This window comes from Ambystoma mexicanum, chromosome 2q, assembly GCF_040938575.1.
Source record: "Ambystoma mexicanum isolate Mex_15411 chromosome 2q, UKY_AmexF1_1, whole genome shotgun sequence".
Lineage (NCBI taxonomy): Eukaryota > Metazoa > Chordata > Amphibia > Caudata > Ambystomatidae > Ambystoma > Ambystoma mexicanum.
In genome coordinates this window covers 1,211,270,858-1,211,292,076 of record NC_090924.1, presented here as the reverse complement: position 1 = coordinate 1,211,292,076, position 21,219 = coordinate 1,211,270,858, and the positions used below count along the sequence as shown (strand labels likewise).

At 42.2% G+C, this 21,219-nt stretch overlaps 1 protein-coding gene across 2 annotated transcripts in view; it reads right to left on the bottom strand.

The window, feature by feature from the left end:
* LOC138569074 (uncharacterized) overlaps positions 1–21,219 on the bottom strand; it is a 510,565-nt gene that overhangs the window by 26,453 nt on the left and 462,893 nt on the right. The window contains exon 3 of one of the 2 annotated variants that reach the window (XM_069646755.1): positions 19,314–21,055. The exons of the other annotated variant lie outside the window; for it this stretch is intronic. Coding sequence (XP_069502856.1) covers positions 19,383–21,055 — 1,673 coding nt within the window. The 3' untranslated portion in view covers positions 19,314–19,382. Of the gene's footprint in view, positions 1–19,313; positions 21,056–21,219 lie in introns of those variants that run through there. 2 annotated transcript variants of the gene reach the window in all.

Here is a 21,219-nt window from a genome sequence, read left to right as displayed (position 1 = left end):
AGAAGGGACTAGTTCAGTATGTGAGTCAAACTATAACCTGAGTGATCAATCAACGCTGTTAGAGCATAAAATGAATGTGGCAATATGACCCGAGGTGGCGGGCCATTACTACCACAGGTAATGACCCAGGGGCCGAAGATACAGGCCCGAGCATAGCGAGGGCCTTAACGAAGCCCCAGGGGCATTACCGTGGGCAGTATTGGGCCGCTACCGAGGGTCTTATAGCCATTAGTACCCCCGGCCCGTTAGACCGGGGTACTAATGGCATTTTTTTCTGTTTCGAAACACTGCTGCGTTTCGAGACAGAAAAAAAAAAGTTGAAAAAATGGCCCCCGGGAAAGGGAAAACGTAGTTTGTTTTCCCTTTCCATGGCGGCCATCGGGAGCAGACGCTCTGTGAACAGAAGTGTGTCCAGCGCGTTCGCTCCCAAGAAAAGAAGAAAAAAGAAGGTTAGTGGGGTTGGGAGAGTGGGGAGAGGATATTTTGCAGGGGAGAGGGGTGGAGGAAAAAAAAACTTACCTGAGTCCATGGCGGGGGACGTATGCAGCCTCCAGCCATGGGGAGGCTTGGAGCGGGGATTGCCCCATTTTGAGCCTCCTCATTGGCTAAGGGGCTGCCACACCCCTCGCCGGGAACAGAGTACCCAGCACGCACTAACGTACACGGGAATACTGTGTGGTATGGCTCGGAAAAGAGCCAATCCATACGTTGTATTCCCGGTGTGCAGCGCGTGCCGGGTACTAATGTGATGCTTAAGCAAAATGGGATATTAGAGGATATTCTGAATTTTGTTAATTCAGTGGAGGTGATACTCACTGAATTTGTTTGGGAGGTTCAAGATGGGGTATCCCAGTTGATTCAGGGTCCCATTCCATTGTATTTTGTTTCATCTGATAACATCAGGCGGATGATTACACAAATAAATTAAAGAGAGATGATTGAGACAATGCAGGAAAAGGTTGCATTTGAGAGTGGAAGTGCAATTCCCCTGTATATAGATTTAGAACAGATGGAGATTGGTTTTCTCTTCAGTATTCCATATATCATCCCAGAATTGATATAACATACCAAGTTAGTGCACAATGTAGGATTCTGGCAGAATGATAAATGTCAAAATTGTTACTCCTGAAATGGTGGCCTTTCATACATGGGAAATAGGTGTGTACCTCATTCAAGGAGCAAAACTACATATGCCCATGGAAACCATTCATACCTGATGCAACAAATTCGCTATTTGAGGGGGCAGGCGGATCAGAGTGTTACAGAGGGATGTGTGGTTTCAATAAGAAATCCAAAATCTGAGCAATCGGCGCATGCCAAATTGATTAAACACAAGTGACTGGTTAGTGGATGTGCAGTAAATTATAACATCACACACCTCAATGATGGTTAGTTTGTTTTCAGGTCATTTCAGGACAATGTATTTTTGTCGCAGTGCCTAAGGATACTGTGGTAATGGTTGATGGTCTAACATTGTGTCATGGGGATGGTGATCTATTGGAAGGGAGAGTAGAAAACATATAGTTATTCGGACAGATTTATCATTGTGGGGTATCTATGGTTCTCATTGTGATATGGTTAGTGGCACTTGTAATTAAGTTATACATTTGCTGAACTGGGTTCACAGCGATTAAAAAGAAGAAAATACATTTGAATGAGGTACATGATTTCTAGCCTTGGAGGTTAGTTGTTCTGCAGAGCGGCCATGTTTGATCAGTGTCCCATGCAAAAAAGGGGAGATGTGTAAGGGGGGTTATTAGCAAGAGAATTTGTTTAGCATTTTCTGTGTGTAGTGTAGTACATTGGTTACTAACATTTAGTATTGGGGACAAACGGGGTGATATTTATTACTTACACTTATTATAGGGGTGAATTGAGTGGGCTAGATTTGTTCGGCCACAGGCTCTGAGTGTACTAATATTCCAGCAGGCACACACACACACTTTCACTGATCATCACCAGTTTTAGAAAGTAATGCAAAATTGAAAGCACAACAGCAGTGCTTTGCAAGGCAGAGTGTGTAGTGTAACAGTGTGATGGGCCTTGAGAATAAATATTCAATGTGAGGAGCTGGAAGATAGGAAGGATGATGGAAAATTATTGAAAGGTTGTGTTATGCAGAATACTGCCCAAAGATCATTTAAGCAAAGGATTGGAAAATTACCCAAGCAGAATCAGAGGGGGCAGGATGTGTACTGGAAGGTTCTGGTCAACCCTATCTCTGCATATTTGGAGTGGCCCTCATTCTCTAGCCACCTTTAGAAGCTTCTCCTTGAATGGGAATGATAGTGGCTTGAAGAGTATGCTCCTCGGCCTCTTATTTCCTTCTCCTTGGTGCAAACCCACTGTGATTAATCCCATGGATTCCTCACTAAACCCCTGCCTGAAGTCCCCTCCCAGGTGGCCAGGGAAAGGCAGTCACTTCCTGATCCTGAGCCTGTGTGTGGTGTTCTGCAGGAGGATCACCTGGTAGGAGAAAAGGCTCAAGGAAGTGAGAGGACTCCATGGGGTGAGACACAGTATTTGTCTTGCTCTAGGGAGGATGTCTCCTTAATGCCAAGGTATGTAATCCTTTTGTTTCACAAGATGCACATATAAATAGGGGTGAATACAACCAACTACTAAGATGTGTGAGAAATAAACAACAATCCAAAATCCTAGAAACTTATAAAGCTAACAACCTCTGTAAAACCCAAAGGTATAGTGAACAGAAATACGCGAACAACACCGGCCAAAAAGAACTGCCTTCCTCTTTTCAACCAGGTTTGATAACTAATTCTTGTGATTCTTGTGATATCCCTTTTATTAATATTGTACAAAAAATACAAATCAAAGTTGGAAAACTGACTTTGAAATTAGGGACTTCAAGTCCCTTAATTCCCTAGCTACTGGTACGAAGAAGAGGGCTGGAAAGGTACAATGATGCAGGATTGGCCAGTTCATTAATTTGGATGACCCACACCTGAGGGAGACATAGAGGCTTAAATAGCCCCATCAGGCGCAGGCCATAGTGAAAGCAGGAAAGCAGAGAAGCTGTGGTCATAAACCACAGAGGCAGCGGGGTACTAACTTGCAGGCCAGGCAGAAGCTAGGATAGAGATAAGACGCAGGACCACTGTGCGGTAGAATGTGGCGGCTGGTCCTGAGAGGGTCAGGGACTCTCGAATCCTGAAGCGCAGAGGCTGCGCAGTGGGAAGTGAAGGCAAAGGAAGCTTTAGTTCCCTGGAGGCCGTCTCAGGTGTCTGGCATGCCGCCAATGGCTTCAAGGCTGTCGCTGGTGGCTGAGGGTCTCCAGAGCTACAGAGGCCCCTGTTGCAGGTGGCATGGGTGAAGGCAGATTCCAAGAAGCAGTTAGCCAGGACGCAAGGAATCACAGAAGAAGTCCTGTGAGCAGCAAGGGACTGGAGGCGCAAAGCTTACCTGGTGAGTCTACAAGCTTGTAGTAGCCACAGAACATTCCTTCCCTGTTCACGTGTCCCAGACAGGCATTCAGTTGAAGATCAGCACTCATGTACAAGTGAAAGTCATCCTGAAGTTAATTTTGTATACGAACAATTGAAAAGCAGTGACCGCAACACTCACAAGTTAGTGAAAGCAGTCCCCACTGTGATTTTGCAAAGTCAATTGACTATAACTTGAGATGTGTACATCTATGGAAAACCCAACCACGTGATGGGGCAATATTGTTGAAAGTTAATGCCCACAAGTATTGCCCAAGCCAATAATGAAATCAAGGCAGACACAAATTAACCAATATTGCCAACAACAGAAACATACAAATGATAGATCTGTGAGTGGTGACATCTGTTGCCCATTTTGTGTACAACATAGGGTAAATGTTGGTGTAGACTCACATTACCCAATCCAAGAGAGAGGCAGAGAACAATCCTATGTTTGCCAATGTTTGTTTGCTGCTGTGGTGGGAAAACAAAAATTACAAAAAGAGATTGCCCTTCTGGGAAAGATATTCAGGAGGAGAGGAGCATTATTTATCACACAGTATTAAGGAGCATAAATGTGAACCTTGTTTTCCCTAAACAATTGTTAAGAGTTTTGAAGCTGCAATTTGTTGAATACTGCAAAGCTGTTGTGAACCTCTTTTCAGTTGACCGTAACCATAAAAGCACTTGTTTGAAACACTGTTCAGGCAGGGGAGCATACCCGGATGGTACACCTTTGGAGATAGTGGGCTTTGTATAGCAGTAAACCAGGTGGAAGTTGAAGAAGTGCTACAAGGTGGCTTTTGACAGCGACATTGTATGTGCTTGTGCTACTGAAGAAAGGAGCTGTGTAAAGCTGCCAAGGAGTTGTGTTTCTTTAAAATGATCAGGTGTGGCCAATCTTCCTGACAAAGACAATTATTGTTGCTATTGATGAACTGCAAAGTTGATCTTTATCTGAAGAAGCTAAATTATATAAGAAAGAAGTAAAACCTTTTGTTTACTTTGTTTAAACATCGGAGTATTGGAACTTCTTTATTGAACAACTGAACTTCCAAAGAACTGTGTTGAAACTTTGTATCAGGCATGGATTTCCTTATTTTCTTTCCTTGAACTGTCTAGCAAAAAGCTGGGGAAGGGGAAATTCCCCATACTTTAAGAGACTGTGGTTACAATAATTATTGTTATTAACGGCCATGTATGTCCTTATTCATTTGGTGTATGTATAAGTGTGAGGGACAGATATCCTTTATTAGAGTGTTTCCTTTAGTTATATTAGGCAGGTAAATCCTCATTAGGGTAGGGATAGTTTATCCAACCTTGTAATAATATTAAAATGGGATTTGATGAGAAAGCCTTACAAAGTGGTCCCCCTCACATTTCTGACCCTTCACACCACCCTATGCGCTCTTGTCACTTCCAATCTTGACCCCGGTCCCCCGGGCAGTAGCTCCCTGAAGATCTTCTTGAGGAGGCCTTCCAGATCATTTCCATTGTGCCCCTCAGTCAGAATTGAGCCTCATTTTGTCCCTCCTAGGCCTATTATGTAGATCCTAGCACTTCTGGTCAATTCCTCTGTTAAGTTTCTGAGATCTTGAATAGTCCTGTCCAGCTTAGGCAGCTCTTCTGACACTCCCTACGCTGCCTGCTCGGCCACATTGGGCCTCATTATAAGTTGGCCGGTGCAGAATTAACGTGACAGTATTCACGTATACCGGCATGTTTTTGCACTGGCCAACTACAAGTTTGCTGGTGGAGTGGAGGTAATTCCTGCACCCGTCTTGCAAAAATCACCAGTAGTACAGGCCCATTAATACCGGCACCTGTAATATCGGAAAATCCCCATGAATGGAGGTCAACACTGTCACCTCGGCACTCAGAATCCAGCAGTAATAACACTGTACTGACTGGCGGTAACGGTAGTACAATTTGCTAGTATCCTGGTGGATTTACCGTCAGGATACCAGCACAGTTGTAATGAAGTCCATTGACTCTGTTCCCCAGGGAAGACACCTCTGTTTGTTTCCCTGAGATAATCATGCATATATCTTTCCAAAACAAGGTAATTTATGTTGCTAGAGAGTCCTTCACCCCGTTATGGATTCCAAGAGGTCCTTTTTGGTGAAGGCGATCAGTGCTCGCAGTGATGTCTGGCAAGGAGCTCGCTGATGAATTCAGGAATGTGTCTTTACACCCCATGGTGCTTTTCCTAGGCTATTTAGAGATTGTCCCTGGTGCAAAGTAAGCAGGACACTCCTCAGCGTGTGGCCATCTAGTGCTCACAGGCTCTGACCTTCCCATTGTCCAGCCTTCAGGGTGTCTTTCCCAGGAATTGGTTGTGTGCCTTGTTTTTCCTCTAAGGGTTCCTATGCCCTCCTCACATGAAGTTTTTTAGGAGTCTTCAGCCTCCAAGCACCGTTGCTTTTGTCACTTTGCATCTTTCTCCTGCTTGGCTTACTCACTCTGGGCTGCCTGACTTGGCCTGCAGAGGGACTGCGACCCAGCATTGCCCTTGTCATTGCTCCTCAACCACCCGATGCCTGCAGCACAGTCGCAACAGTACAACACGGTTGCAAGCTGCATCCGGAGAGAGCCAGGTGTCACCTTGTCTGGCCCATTGAGGCTCCTTGTGTCTGCAGGGCTGTCTTCGTTCCTCCAGGAGCTTGCGGCAAGCCCCACACTGGCTACCTTTCTGCCTAGGTCTCCCTGGCCAGTCGCCGTGTGTGGGCCACCTTCTTGGACTGGCTTGCTCAAGCACTGCAGCACAGGCACCGGGGCCAAACAGCCTTCATCTGCCGCACTGCTTAATCCGTGGGCTCAGCCATATTTCTGCTGCCTTCTCAGCTGGCAGGGTTGGAGGGTAGTCAACCTCGGGTCAGGATGACCGGGGATGCAACCACAGAGCTCCTTCCCTGTGTGGCCCTCTTGTGCTGCTGCCACACTGGACAATTTTTAGGTAAAACAACATTATTTATTTACACAAGTTTGACATGGGAACACAGGCAGCAACAAATGCCACTCCTGCCTCCTGGCATATGATATGTGCTGTTAAGTAACATTAGTTTCTATATGCGCATTGTGCATTGCCAGCTACTCCATCACTACTTTGGCTGAGGACTGCAGCTACAGGACATTTCATAGGTGCTGTACACAGTAGTTCTGATGCATTTGGTGTGTTGAGTGCCTGTCATCCTGGGAACTTTCATGATAGCCTCCCAACAATGTGACAGAGATGCAGATGTTTCTGGAACACGCATGCTGAGGGGAGGACCCACTCCCATCAATTGCTCACAAGGAACCTAACAAAAAACAAGCAGAAACGTGCTCATCCTGCTATCTTTGGGCACACAACTTGTGCACACACAGCTCTGACACTGGTGAGGGACACTTAAACCAATTCATCAATGAAAACTGGAACTCAATTCATGTCAATCTACTATCATTTGTTGTTGTGACTAACTGGCTGCTGACCCAACACGGATATCCATGATGGGGTTTAAAATATAATTTGATTGAATGTGCTGTTATCTATTAAGTGATACCCTATCGGAAATTAGGCTTTACAGTTAAATATCAAGTAATTAATGTTAAAGAGAAATTACAAGTTAAAAGCAAAATTCTGCAGTCTATAAGGAACACATATTATGCTATTAACTGTTAATAAAAACAAAATAATGTAACTTAAAGGTGTTTTTTTATGTTTTCTATCGTGCAAAAGGAGACCATGTGAACTGTGCAGCTTTAATTTTAGTATTTTTTGGAGGAAACTATATACAGGAAGTTTATTGCATACCACATGAGAGATGAAGTATAGTTATGAATATAACAACATACTGTTAGATTGCCATTACAAGTAAAAAATTGCTTCAATTGTAAATTCCACTCGTTTATAAATGTAATAGAAGTTCATACAATCCACAAGTCAACTTAATTTGAACTCTAACCATTGTCTTTGATGAAGGAGTTATTTCTAGCCCTCTGGAACCGTCCCTCTGATCAATGCATTGAAGATTTAATGGACCCTGTTTACTGAAGACAATGGACCCTGTCGCTAAACTTCAAAAGAAATATTTAAGTGCAATGCCTTTCAAAGGTCAAAAAATTGTTCTTATATTTATATACTAATTTGAAAGTCAGCCGCTACAGTGTCTGGTCGATCATTATGGGCATTCACAAATAGTAGCTGCCTACACAGGTGATTACCCGCTGACCTTGACACACCGGCGCCTAGGTTAGTGGGACATATCATATTCAAATGATCCTTTGTTTAACAGCACGTCTCTCATGGCAGATGTTTTCTGTTGACAAATAGGCAATGAAATGCAGCATAAACTGTAGCACAAAAGATGCATTCAAAGTGACTATTGGCAATACATTATCAGTGCATTTTCAGAACCATGTGTCAAATCCAAACACCAGATATAGATCTGGATTCAAGAGCAAGATATGAAAATGATATATTAGAATTAATAGGTTATGCATAATTTCCATGCATGAAGAGACAGGAACATACCTTATATATCCATATTATTCTCATTAACTGAATTTGTCCATGAAGAGACATGGGCCTCATTACGACTTTGGAGGCAGCCATGGCGCTATTAGCGCCATGGCTGCCTCCAAAATGGTGTCCGGGGTTCCGGTCTGGTGAAGTGGGGACATACCGGGACATTCCGCCCTAGGCGGACCCGGTAAGTCCCCATTCCAAATGCCATTCCCCATTTCCATTTGAGCCCCCATAGGGCTCAATGTGAATGGGGAAGTAGCTAATAACAGTACCGCAATTTGCGGTAGCGTTATTAGCACCCTGGTCCCTAAGCGGGACCCGTAAAGGATGTGTGATCAGACCACACGTTCTTTGAGGCTCCCGCTAACGGACCTCAGAATTGGGTGGTAAGGGATTACCGGCACCGGTCTCCTTACCGGTGCCCGGTATGCCTTACCGCCCAACTTGTAATGACCCAAATAGTGCAGTTTAGTACTTATTTCACTCATAAAGGAGAGGGCACATTTTTAACTAACCATCACACACAAATTCATTGCGCCAATAGAAACATGGAATGTGGCCTTGGTGGGTATGAGAAAGTGAAGGGGATCCATTGCAGATTCTGTCCTATCCAAAATTCTGCATCAAATGATTTGGCATGGGTGGAGTTTGCTGAGTTGTTTAACTCAAACACATAGGAAGACGGGAGAGTTTGGGGGAACACAGAAAAGTAAATGTGCCCGTTCGACAGGGGAGCTGTAGATTTGGATGAAAACAGAAAAGTAAGCATGCCCCTTCGACTGGAGAGCTACAGATTTGGATTTCAGTCAGAAGACTCTGATGGAAAATCTTCTTAAGTTAGATGGGACTCACTGCAAAGGCCTTATCCCAGAGCAAGAGCAGATTACGTGAGAGGAGATTTTTGAGAAGGTGCGCAGACTGCAAGGAAGCGCTTACCTATCTGAGCTGCCTGAGGCTAGTCATTGACCCTACCTCTTATGGGCCTTTAAAAGACAATGAAAAAATGAGTACTATGATCTTAGATTATTTAGACAAATGTACCATGAATGAATTTAATCCCAGATAGCAATTAAAAATATTTTGGGGGATCCTTTTTACAGGCTATACCAATAAAAAGGGTGATATATTACAAGGCATACATGCTTTGTGATTTATAATTAAAGTTAGCAGCCTGGGTGAGTGTGGCAGCCAATCAGGGGATAGAGACTGCAGGCTGTATTCTCTGGTATATTCTCTGGCATAAACCCATGCTCAAAGCTCCCTGCCCTGTCCCTCCCTTGCTCACGCCATCTTCCGCATACTGCCTTTAGAACCCATAAGTAACCACATGTAGGTGCTAAATGCTTGTTATAAAAAAGAAAAAGTAAAAATGTACCTTTCTCATGTTAGGCGACTGTGCATCTGATACAGGAGTTCGCACTCAGTGTTGTTTACGTCAGAACTGACTCCTGTTGCAGATGTGGCCTCGCAGGACAGGAAAAAGGTAAGATGTTCATTTAAAAAATAAAGACTTAGCCATTAGCACCCGCCTGTGGTTATTCGCGCTGCTAATTGTGATATGACCTGAGATGCTGGGTTAACTCTGTCAGTAACCGCACCCCTGCTCACACTAAGGAACCCTCATTTCACTCACCTCTTAAATTGGGCAGCGTGCTCTTACCGGCAGGGTATCTTCATAATATTAAAACATTTCTCCTGCAATTCTCTGGTAACCGTCGACATTGAAAACTGAAATTTCGAATGACAGGTCCTTTGATTGAGGTCTGCAGTAGTCAACACATAACTGGTATATATTCCTTAATTAAGAGTTGTAACTAGGAGGTTGTGAGGGTAAACAGTGAGAGAGTCAGCAGCTCCTGTCACAACATTCCAAAAGAACTTGAAACCTGAGAAATGCTAACCTTTAAAATTATTTAACCAATCTAACTCAACTAAAGGTGACAGATAGTATTGATACCCGAGCTAGGAATAAATAGCTTGCCGTGGATAGTATCCAATATTTTAGATTTTAATCAGTCCAAGAGCGATATTAGAGAAAGATATTTCTCTTATGCCAATACTTGATGCTGGTTTCAGCGAAAACTAAGTACATTGTTTTATTTACAACTTTATTCTGAGAACTGCTTCACCTTTGTATTTCAGGGATAGACATGTTTCAAATAGATATAATGTAATAAAGTGTATTGACTATTTCTCAAAAGTTAAATCAAAGAATGTTAATTTGTGTGTCTTCGGTTGAAGTGAATTGTTTAGAATAGCCCTTCATACAAATCAGTGTGATTATAAAAAATACATTGAATATTGTATATATGGAATGAACAAGTTAGGAAGATAGAAATGCATAGGCTGCATTATGTTCATTCTCACTGTAGTGCAAAGGTATATGTAGTGTTTAAGATGACTTCCCAGCTTTGGAAGTTAGGGGACCTTCTACATTTTCTTGCTCATTTAGGCACAATGACCCAAGGAGGGGGGCCATTACCGGTCAGGAAATGCCCCCGCAGCCATAGTTAGAAGCCAGAGTGGAGCCATTAGTTCCCCAGCACGTTGTACTGGGGTATTAATTGCAATTTTTATTGTTTCTAGAAACGCCACTGCAACCGTTTCTCAACTTGAGCAAAAAGAAACAAAATAATGGCTGCCGCGGATCGGGAGAATGGACTACAAGTAGTCCCTTCTCCCTTTCCATGGCACCCATTGAAATGAATGAAACAGGGATAAGGGACTACAGGTAGTCCCTTCTCACTTTCCATGGAAATGATGGTCGGGTCGATTCCAGCGTGAGATGCACACTGCAACATCTTCGGGATTACCATCAGTTAATGCTTGGAATCTAACCAATTGCTATGCAACCTTAGTCTCTTTGTTGGGAAGCCGGGTACTAATATTTTATATAAACCAACATATTCATTTTAAAACAGCCTGTTTTTTGTCCCAGATTTTGGGGTGGGAAGTGGGAGGGTATTTGGTTGGGGATAGTTCGCCATAATAAATCTATCATTAGAAAGGTAAATATACTCCATAGTTAGATCTCATTACAGTGGTGTGGACCTGCTAACCCTTCTTGGCTCCCCTTCTACATGGAACTGCATGACCTCACAGTCATCAGATCAGACCAGATGACTTCTCTTCTCGCTCTATCAGACCCTCATAACCTACTGGCACAGGGAGTCTACGATTGATAACATTTCTTGGTCTGTTTATTTCCTGTACTTAACATATAAGACACCAGGACATTAACATTGGGAGTGATACTCTCATGAAGAACAGTTGAGACATTTTGTTAGTTGTAATACATTTTCATGCAGGGGCTTGCAGGCTGCACCATGGAATTGACTGATTACATTGAGGGAAATTAGGCTACTTGAAGACTGTCTCCAATCTAACCCTGACAAAAGGCTTCTTTGCAGATACACTTAGAACCAGAAGACTGAGTGAAAATTGCATTTCCCACTGCCATCCATTAAGTCTCCATGGGCTTCTCGACAGCTTGTATTGTTTAATGTATCATGTGCTCAGGTCCAAGCAGGAGTTTGCAGTGAATGTAAATTGATGATATATTCATCCATAGTAAAAACTGGAGTGGCCACAAACAGCACCTATACCTACTGTGCTAACTTTAACAAAAGCAGGCCTTAGAGCCAATCAAACCAATTGTAAACTGACATGGTCATCAGTTAAATATCTGAGGTTCACATTAGGCAATGGACAGTGAAGCCCAAGTAAAGAAAGTGGCTGCCAAGAATTCAGTTCTTTACACAACTAGCAAGAAAAAGCCTGGGTCCTTTCTTGAATAGTAGGATACTACTGCAGATTTGTACCATCTTTTATCCAAATGCTGGCACTATGACAGTTAAGTTAAAAGCATGTGGAATGAGAGGATAGCTCATGGGCAATACAATTGTCTTGAAAGCAAAACACCTAGCAGCACAGGTTCAAACCTGGACCTGCACTTAGAGAACAGACTCCGGCATTAAGCGTGATATACGATTCTATTTTAATTTTTTGTTTTTTTAAGCTGGTCTGTTGGAGAGGGCTTGCTATCCTTTATTAATCATGCCAAACTTTATTCTCCCAACTAACAATCATGTGGTTAGAATCAGTACTAAATCTAGGCACTAGTTTGCCGGCACTGCAGAATAATGGAAACTACAGAGTAATCTAACCTCAAAGGAAAACATTTTGTCATCTCAGGCAGCTGCAATAAACAGGACATTTGGTTACTTCTCACTAACACCTGTCCTGGAACATTATAAACTGAAGGTTATTCCTTCACTGTTACATGGCAGGGAAAACTAGGGTCTCCCAGTTGTGACGTGCTGGGAGGTGCTTGAGGGCATCTTCTGGAGGAAAGTCCTACTGCATCCAAACAGTGTCCATGGGGCTGTGATCCCCTATAAACTAGGCCTTCTTCTATCAAGTACCATCTTCAGTCAAAAAATCTGGCAGTATTGAAAAACATCTTGTGTGCTGAGCAGGCCTCTATTTGGTGGGAATTGAGGTTTCACCTAGACTACAAAACCTGGCCCTGTTTCAATAAATGGGACCATGAATGCTACCAGATCTTGGAGGAAAGTGGCATCTCAATGGATATGTTTCTGTACTCCCCCTTGAAAAACAGGACAACATTAAAAGATAGAGATTGGATCCTGACAGTTGGAAAAGTAAGATCACACAAGCTCTTCAAAGATATGCTTATTGATGTCAGGCCTGCAGGTATGCCACTGACCTATATATATAAATTCCTGAGCCCGTTATGGTGTAGAATGGCTATGAGGCTGAGACTCAACCTACTGCCAACAAAAGAAATTGAGGGTGATAAAGCATGGAACTTGTTGGAGTTAAGGTCCTGCTGCTACTGTTTAGAGCAGGGCCAGGTCGAGTCATTGCAGCATCTGTTGCTATACTTTGGGGCTCTAGATGACAGGCGTCATCACTATTTTGATCACCTGGTCGGAAAATTATCTATTGGAGGAGGCGGCACAGTCTGGCAGCGAGTCATGAGTGCCCAAGGTACCAACCACTGGCTGATGGCAGCAATTCATTTTTTTGAAGAGATTTTGGCACTAATGTAAATAGTTTGTTTTTAAACTGATTGTGACTTTTATGATTTGAGGTAAACGTAAATGAATTTGTCTGTTTCTGTTTTAACTGATTTTGCCTGAATTTTAACTGAAAGTGTAATTACAAGGTTTGGGAAAATTAACTGTTATGTAATTAAGATGTAGTGTTTTAATGAAGTTTGTTAAAGGCTGTTTTATAACCATATCGCAATAAAATAAAAAATAAAAAAACACAAAAACAAAAAACAAAACTAACAATCATGTGGTTAGAATCAGTACTTTGAAAAGAAAACTAAGAGATGGAGCATGCCAACCTCTACATTAGTAGAATACTATTCCCCTGGACAGAACTGACTGATGTTAATTGAGCTATTTTGTCAAGCCATGAAGTAGGCTGTGGAGGGTCTAAAATTGTACCTAAGAGGATGACAGTTTACTATCTCATCTATCTCAGACAGACAGTTACTTAAGAGATACCACAGATGCGATCAATAAAATAGAGAACCTGCCGTTTGTTAGTATCCAGACTAATCAATAATGTTTGTTAGTAAACATTATTGATTAGTCTGGATATTCAATCCCTTTACAGTTTTATCCTGCGGTGTGCAGAATTTGCACTTACAAAAAATGTTTTTCAGTTTCAGGGTATGTTCTATAAGCAGATAGAGGGCACAGCTATGGGTGCCGCCATGGCACCTAATTTAGTGAACCTGTACGTTGAATATTTTGAAAAAATGTTTGTGTATACTGATGTAAATCCATTCAATTTGCTTAAGTGGTATTGTTACATAGACAACATTTTTGTATTGTGGCAAGGGACCAAAGAGGAGGCTAGTTTTTTTGTTGATTGGCTGAATGTATGCAATCCTTTTTTTAAAATTCACACGAGAAAATAGTGAAGATGAAATACATTTCTTGGATATTACCATCTTCCAGCATAGTGGTGTTTTGAAAGTGAAACCTTACAGCAAAGGAACAGACAAGAATGCGCTTTTGCATTATAACAGCCATCATACCAATCATATTAAAAATAACCTCCCGTTTGGCCAATTCCTGAGACTCAAGAGGAATAGCAGCAGGAAAGAGGATTTTAGTGACAGCGCGTCCGAACTCTCTTACAAACTTTTGAATAAAGGTTATCCAGCCAAGCTAGTTAAACAATCATCTAAGAGAGCCTTTAATAATAATCAAGATGGATTGTTAGAAAAGAAAGAAAGAGACAACAAAAAAGCTAGTATTGTGCTTGTGAATACCTTTTCGAATTTGTCTTACAAGATAAAAAGCATCATTAAGAAAGCATGGAAAAAGGTCTTCAGAGATGGAGCTACGCCACCTCCACTTATAGCCTTCAGGAACAGCCAAAATATAAGGAATATGCTCATCCGGAATGATATAACGGTCAAACAAATGCCTGGTCCTAGGCAGACCACCCTGTGGGGACTTCCATCAGTTAAAGGGCATTTCCCTTGTGGTAACTGTTTGATGTGTGGATATACAGCAGAGACAAAGCAAATCCAGTTGAATCCTTCATATACCTGGGTACCTGGGCCCTTAATGAAATGACAAATTGCAACTCTGAAAATGTAGTGTACCTCATTGCTTGTCACTGTGAGCTAAAATATATAGGGAAAACAAATAGAAAATGTAAGACACGAATGACAGAACATCAAAGTTGCTTTAAGAATAATGTCATTGCAGCTCCTATGGTGAAACATTTCTTAGAAATGAAACATACGCATGAAGACTTTAGATGGGTCATCCTTAAAAAAAATCCATGGCTCTAATAAACAAGAGATAGATAGGAGACTCTCCTACTTCGAACAAAAAATGATTTTCAAATGTCAGAGTCATGTTGGAGGGCTAAATGAGGAAGTGGAGTGGCACCATGTAAATTTATATGTTTATCATCTATGTGACTTGCCCCTCCCTGTCTTCTTTCCCCCTGCTTTGTAAACCATTCAGTATTGAGTGGTTGTAGCCTTTTGCTGTACTGATTGTTTCAAATACCGGGTGACACTAATTGTGGTTTGAACTGCTACCATTTGTGGATGATAGTAGATGCTACTACACTGTATAATTTCTATGCGTAATTGTAAATAATGAGGAAGGTTTTACACATGGGTGAAATTTCGTTTTTTGTCTTGTTTTCATTTTTGCAAAATTGTGGATGCAGGTAGTGGCACAAAATTATCCCACATTGAAAACCTTTTTTAATAAATGTCTCGAAGAATGTTTAAACAAATATTGCTGTATTTAATATCTTTGCCGAAAAAACAGCCATTGATGTTTATGAATGTATAAAAATGTCACTACCATGGGATCGTGCCCTCCCTCTAATCACCTGTGTTGTGCCTATTCCAATATGGTGCCCGTGTTTTTGAATGGTGTGCTGTCGACTCAGTTGGAGTCATACTACAAATGAATGCAAGTTTATGTAGCGTGGAAGCTCCGTTGAGGTTTCATGCATATCGATGTGAAGGCCGTCAGTTTGTGGAGTGCACAGGTTCTGTGTTTGGGCTGGCTTTTTCTGTGTTTGGGCCGGCTGCCCGGAGGACGTGCTAGATGGCGTGAGTCCGTCTTTTGTGTCTACACTAGACTCTAGCCCTGATGTAAATATGGCGCTGTTTGCAGTCGGGGCTGCAGTGATCGGTTACAGATGAGTCGGGTGCCGTACAAGTGTAAGGTAAGGCACATGGCTTTGCGATACACATCTTGAGAGTATTTTGGGAGTTATCATATGGCTACTATTGATTTGTTCCATTTCACACTTACCTATAGATTTGAGGTAGCGTTTTTAGCACTTCTGACTGTATACAAGCTACTCTGTAAACGCTGAGGTCGATCCCACAGTGAAGACTTGTGTTAGCCTCATTGTGGAGGTAATATATTTATTTTATTATTTGATTATTTTTTTACCCACTTGAAGGTGATGGCAGTCACATTGTGATACACCACGGTGGTGGAAGTTGGTTTGTAGACACTGGTGGATGTAAGGTGAGGGAGCTTGGAGGCATGATAGGTCGTCATGGTGCTAGAATGATGTCATTTGGTGGAGGCACGTAGTGACTTAAGGAGAAGGATTTAACTTTATCTTTTGGGATATAAGGTTGTGCCTGTGAGGTACTTTTTAGAGATCATATGTTGGACTTGTGTTTCCTGTTATTATTTTAATTGTTGTACAGATCTTGGAACCAAGAGGGTGATTTGGAATACCCATCTACTAAAATAAAATTGACTTGAGAAATTTGATGCTAATCGATTGGACGGTGTCATTAGCGCTACTTACAACCACTTACAGAGGTATAGTAGTGTTTGTTCTTATAGGGCAGGCCTATTTGAGACCTGTTCCTTCTAGAGATCAATATGGTGTTATCTGGAGGTTTTCGGCTACTAGGACCGTGTGGCTCACTGTCTTACATGTCGGTGTTGATTGTTATCCTTCACAGGTGGCCCTATTTTGGATCGCCTTCCCCCTTCTCAGGATTACATGGTGGTGAAAACCGATGTAAAAAGTTTCTCTCCCCTGAAGAAAGTTCTAGCATTAAGAAGCAACAAAGAACTGAAACATGTCGGGGTATGTTTGTTGTTAATCAACACTTTGTTTAAATGCATAGTGGATTGTAATTGTTATGTGTCTGTGAATTTTATATGTTGTAAATTGTGGTATATTTTACCCCATTAGATTGGTGTTATACGCACCATGTGGGTCAAAATCTTGGGTTATATAGAGTGTTTTAAAACAAGTTGTTTCAACAATGTTTTATCGAATTTGAATATGATAATTAAAATGATCTAATCTATGAAATTGTGTTGCACACCAAGTCCATTTTGTCAGGACTAATGGGTTAGACACATAAGCAACTTATCAGACTGAAGATTGTGTACCTGTTCTCCTTTTGTGTACGAATATTATCTCAATTTACCATGCTCCCTTCACCTAGCTTTTGAGACATAAATATGATAATCATAACCATGTCAGATAGTTTCTGAGTTTGAACCATATTATCTCAAGAGGGCAATCTCCAAACATATATGAACTTCCTGTCATGACAACTGGTGGAAAATTCACACTTAAGTTGCCTCCACAAAAAAGTAAATGTGTGACAAAGTCATGTCCTTGAATTCATACCAAAACCAGAAGGAAACAATATAGCCGAGGAATGTTAGCCCACCAGGGTATTGCCAGACCATTGGGGTACCTCGAAGTGATACATGGAGGAAGCCACAGAGCTCCCCTCCTAACCAATGCCATGCCAGACCTTAGGACTAAAGCTGACAGCTGTGGAGAATACCCAATCCCTACGGCTGTGGAAGTGCAAATAGTGGTAATACCTAGTAGGATCCATATAGGCTTTGATAATACTGGCATCAGGCTTCAGTTGGGGAACTCCAAGCCATGATACTGATGATGATAAGTCATCCTGACCAGACTTGACATAAACATCCTGGAGAAATTAGCATCTTACTGGATCCCATATGTCATGCTGAGCAACGGTCAGTGTGTTGATCAATGGTCAGTGAGGTAGCACTTTAGCATGGGGAGAAGATAGTAATGGATAAAGTATGACCTCTTTGTAAACTGGCATCCAGATGAGTTGTGTATCAGAATACATAGCGAGAAAGGAACTCATCAACTGAAGAATGTGAACTACTAGCAAAACAGAGATAGAGGCACTTTGAGAGCTGTGGGTTAAATACATAGAACAACCTGGAACAGGCAATGGGGTGGTATGTCAGCCTGACACTAAAAATGGCTCACAGTGGATTTCAAAGATCAGAGGACCATGGACTTGTAAAAGCCTCAGAAGAAAAGGACAGAAAGGAGCCCCGATCAGATGACTGAGACACAGATGTTGGGAAGGAACAGCCTATAGGAATTCAGTTGTGAGAGTAGTCAGGGACATTGCAGTTGGGGGAGAGGCAGGAGAATGCCTCAGCACACCAGAACTTGGAGCTACAGAAGCAGCTGTCCCATAGGAGGCATCAGCAAGCAAAGGGGTAGAAAGCTGATGACCGGAAGGCAGAGGAAGAAGGCAGAGGAACATGAGATATGACCTGAGACTTGCTGGGTAAAACGTATTGGAGGTCCACATGCATTACTGAAAGAAGTAAACTGGGGACTGTACCATCTTGGTTAACTTAAAGGGAGAGGCAGTTTATCAGTTGGAATGCACCATATCCCTTACTGAGAGTAACAATGGCACAATATCCCTTTTGAGAGTGAGGAGTGCAGCATAACTCTTGGCATTAAGTCAATTGTTTAGAGTGAGAAGATCACCCTATCCTTTAGTAAGTAAAATGGAGCCCTCTGACCCCAGATCAGGAAGAAGTGGGCCTTGCACCAGTCTTCTGGTTGGATTAAAAAAAGCAAGTTTGGTGATACATTGCTGTGAAGAAGAAATGTGGCAAAGAAGTGGGAGGTGGCTGGAGAGTATGGGCCTCATTACAACCCCGGCGGTAGCCATGCTGGTAAAACTGTCAGGCTGTGGCCAGAGTTGTCATTTATTCCGCTGCCTGGCTTCACGGAATAAATGGGGACTACAGCCCCGGCGGTCTGTGAAGTCCTGCACCGTAAAATGTTACTCCCCATTCCCATTTGAGTCCAATAGGACTCAATGGGAATAGGGAGGACGGAAGCACCAACACCATGTGCAAAAGTGCCTGTGCTTTCGTCAAAGTCTGCGGGCGGGACGGCAGCTGCCCACAGAACTCAGAGTGTGCAGGTCCGGTAACAACGGTGCCTGTACACTTACCGGCACCATTGTTACCAAACCGGTACACTCGTAATGAGGCCGTATATCTCTGTGACTGTGAGTTTCAATAAGTGGCTTTTCACTATCTCCTGAGATTGTTTAGATTACAGATTCTGGGTAAGGCATGTAACCCCTACAAAGGTTTACTTGCCACGGTTTTATTTAATCTACCCCTTTTGTTTAAATTCTTCATGGTGAGCAATTTCCAGTTGTGTTTTAAATAAACCCTTAAACACAATATTTATCTCAACCAACCAATGTATGTGAATAAAAGCCATGTGAAAATTCAATTAGTGTGTCATGTGGTTTGACAATCTGCCTCATACTTCTATTACTAATACTACTACTACTAATAACAATCATATTAAAAATAATAATGTATTTATCTAGTGCCCAAAACATGGGCCACCCCAGGACTGCAACAACATAACAATTACCAAACTAAATGATACATAGCTCTCAGCAAACACTTAATTATATTCACAATGGAGCTATGTTATAATTGATGATATTATTTTGCACAAACGTCACACTGGAATATTCTACAAAGTGTTTGTTAGACCATGTTTATTTCCAAATTTTCAGCCACCTGTGCTTTTGATAGAGCATAATCTGGGAGTCACTGCCTGTTGTACTTAGGAGTGAAACTTTGGTAAGTCTTAGTTTCTGGCGTATAGGATACGTGATTGCTTCTGTAATTATGGGCGTTGAGAGCTGGTGGTAATTTTGGGATGGATTCTGTTTGTTTCACCTTTTGGTACAATGGATCTTCAATGATAAGGTAAAAATCATGGCGGATTATCCTTGTAGTTTTCCCATCATGATGACCTGGCCTCCAATCTTTGGCCACAAACCTCCCAAGCTGATTTTTTCTTGCATGGGTTTCATCCAGCAAATGCTTCATCTGTGTGGTTTTTCTGTCCATGGTCTGCTGCATATTGTTCTGACTGTCATTGGGTGAAGAAAAGAAGACATCAGAGTCTTGGCTTTCTGAGAGGATTTTCTCTGGGGTGGCAGGCATGGAGATCCCAGGGTAGATGTCTTCTTTAGTCTGTTGTGCACTGTCGTTTTTGTTTAAGGGATCTAGCCTCAAAACATGTTTGGTTGTACATATAGTTGGTGGGTACTGTTGAGGCTGCTCAGGGATAAGAGAGATAAGACTATCCAATGTGCCATATGGGACAGCACTCCCCCCAGACATATAATCTGCTTGCAGCATGTCATCCACTGTGGTGATTGGTGGGGCTCTGCTCTGGCTACCTGAGAAGGTATTCCTAGTGGTGGCAGGCAGGGAGGCATTGTGATAGGTATCTGGCTGTGTTTGTTGAGATCTTTCAGTGTCCTTGAGTGGAGGTAACATCCTCAAAAAAGGATTATTTAGATCATGAGTTTGGAAAGACTTGGATATCTGATCTGGCATAAAGACACTTTGGTCCTCTACTGAGTCTGGACGACCTTGAATTCTCTCAGGTATATAAGGAGAATATTTGATTTTGTCCACTGGCAGAACTTTCTGACCTTTTGGATTTGGAGTATTAGAGTGTGAAGATGTTCCAATGCCAGTGCCATGCTCTGGTGTCAAAGTTCTAGGGTCCAGATCTTTGTTGGCATACATTACTGCATAGGGCAAGGAATGTGCAGCTGGATCTCTGTGCACTGATGAATTGCCTAGATTGTTCACCTGGTCAGGAGCAAAACCTTTCTCCCTGTCATGTTGAATCCCTTCTATTTGGGGCCTGGACATTGATTGGGCCATTGGGTGAACAACGTCTGGTGGGGCTGACGGAGCTCTGGACTCTGACCCTGCTTCTCTGTAGATAATACCTGGGCTTGGCTTTATATCATCGGTTTGTTTCTTTGGTACTGGCCTCCCATAGTCCAAAGGTACCTCTGTTTGTAATAACTGTTTATGGGTTTGAGTATTGCTTTTATGATGTTCTTTGTGGGTGACGTTTAATGTGGATTTTTCGGACGTATCTCGATGGTGCTGTTGTATGTGATACTCATACATTTCTGGGTGGTGATGATGCTTTCCTATCTGTTCATCCTCTGAGTTCAAGAGACTCAACTTTGAGTTAGTCATGTGAGCGCTCTTTGGGCCTGCAGCATCATGTCTGTTGTTCTCCTGACTTAGGCTGTGGTAATCATCCAACGTGAGCTTTATTGGTTCTACAACATACTTAAACGTAATATCCGATGGTTTAGGAAATTTCCAATGGTAATCAGTAACTTTATAGTGGCCAGAGGTCATCCATTGTGGTAAAGGTTTCACTTTGTTATCAACTCTTTTACCTGTGGAATAATGAGAAGGGATATATTATGCTTTAAACACTGCTACACTACTTCTCATTTTCAAATGTCGATTTTATTCAGTAGATTTATATTTGTGTACACACACACACAACACATATACAAATGCAAGTTTACAAGTTCGCGCAATAAAAAGGCGCAAAACG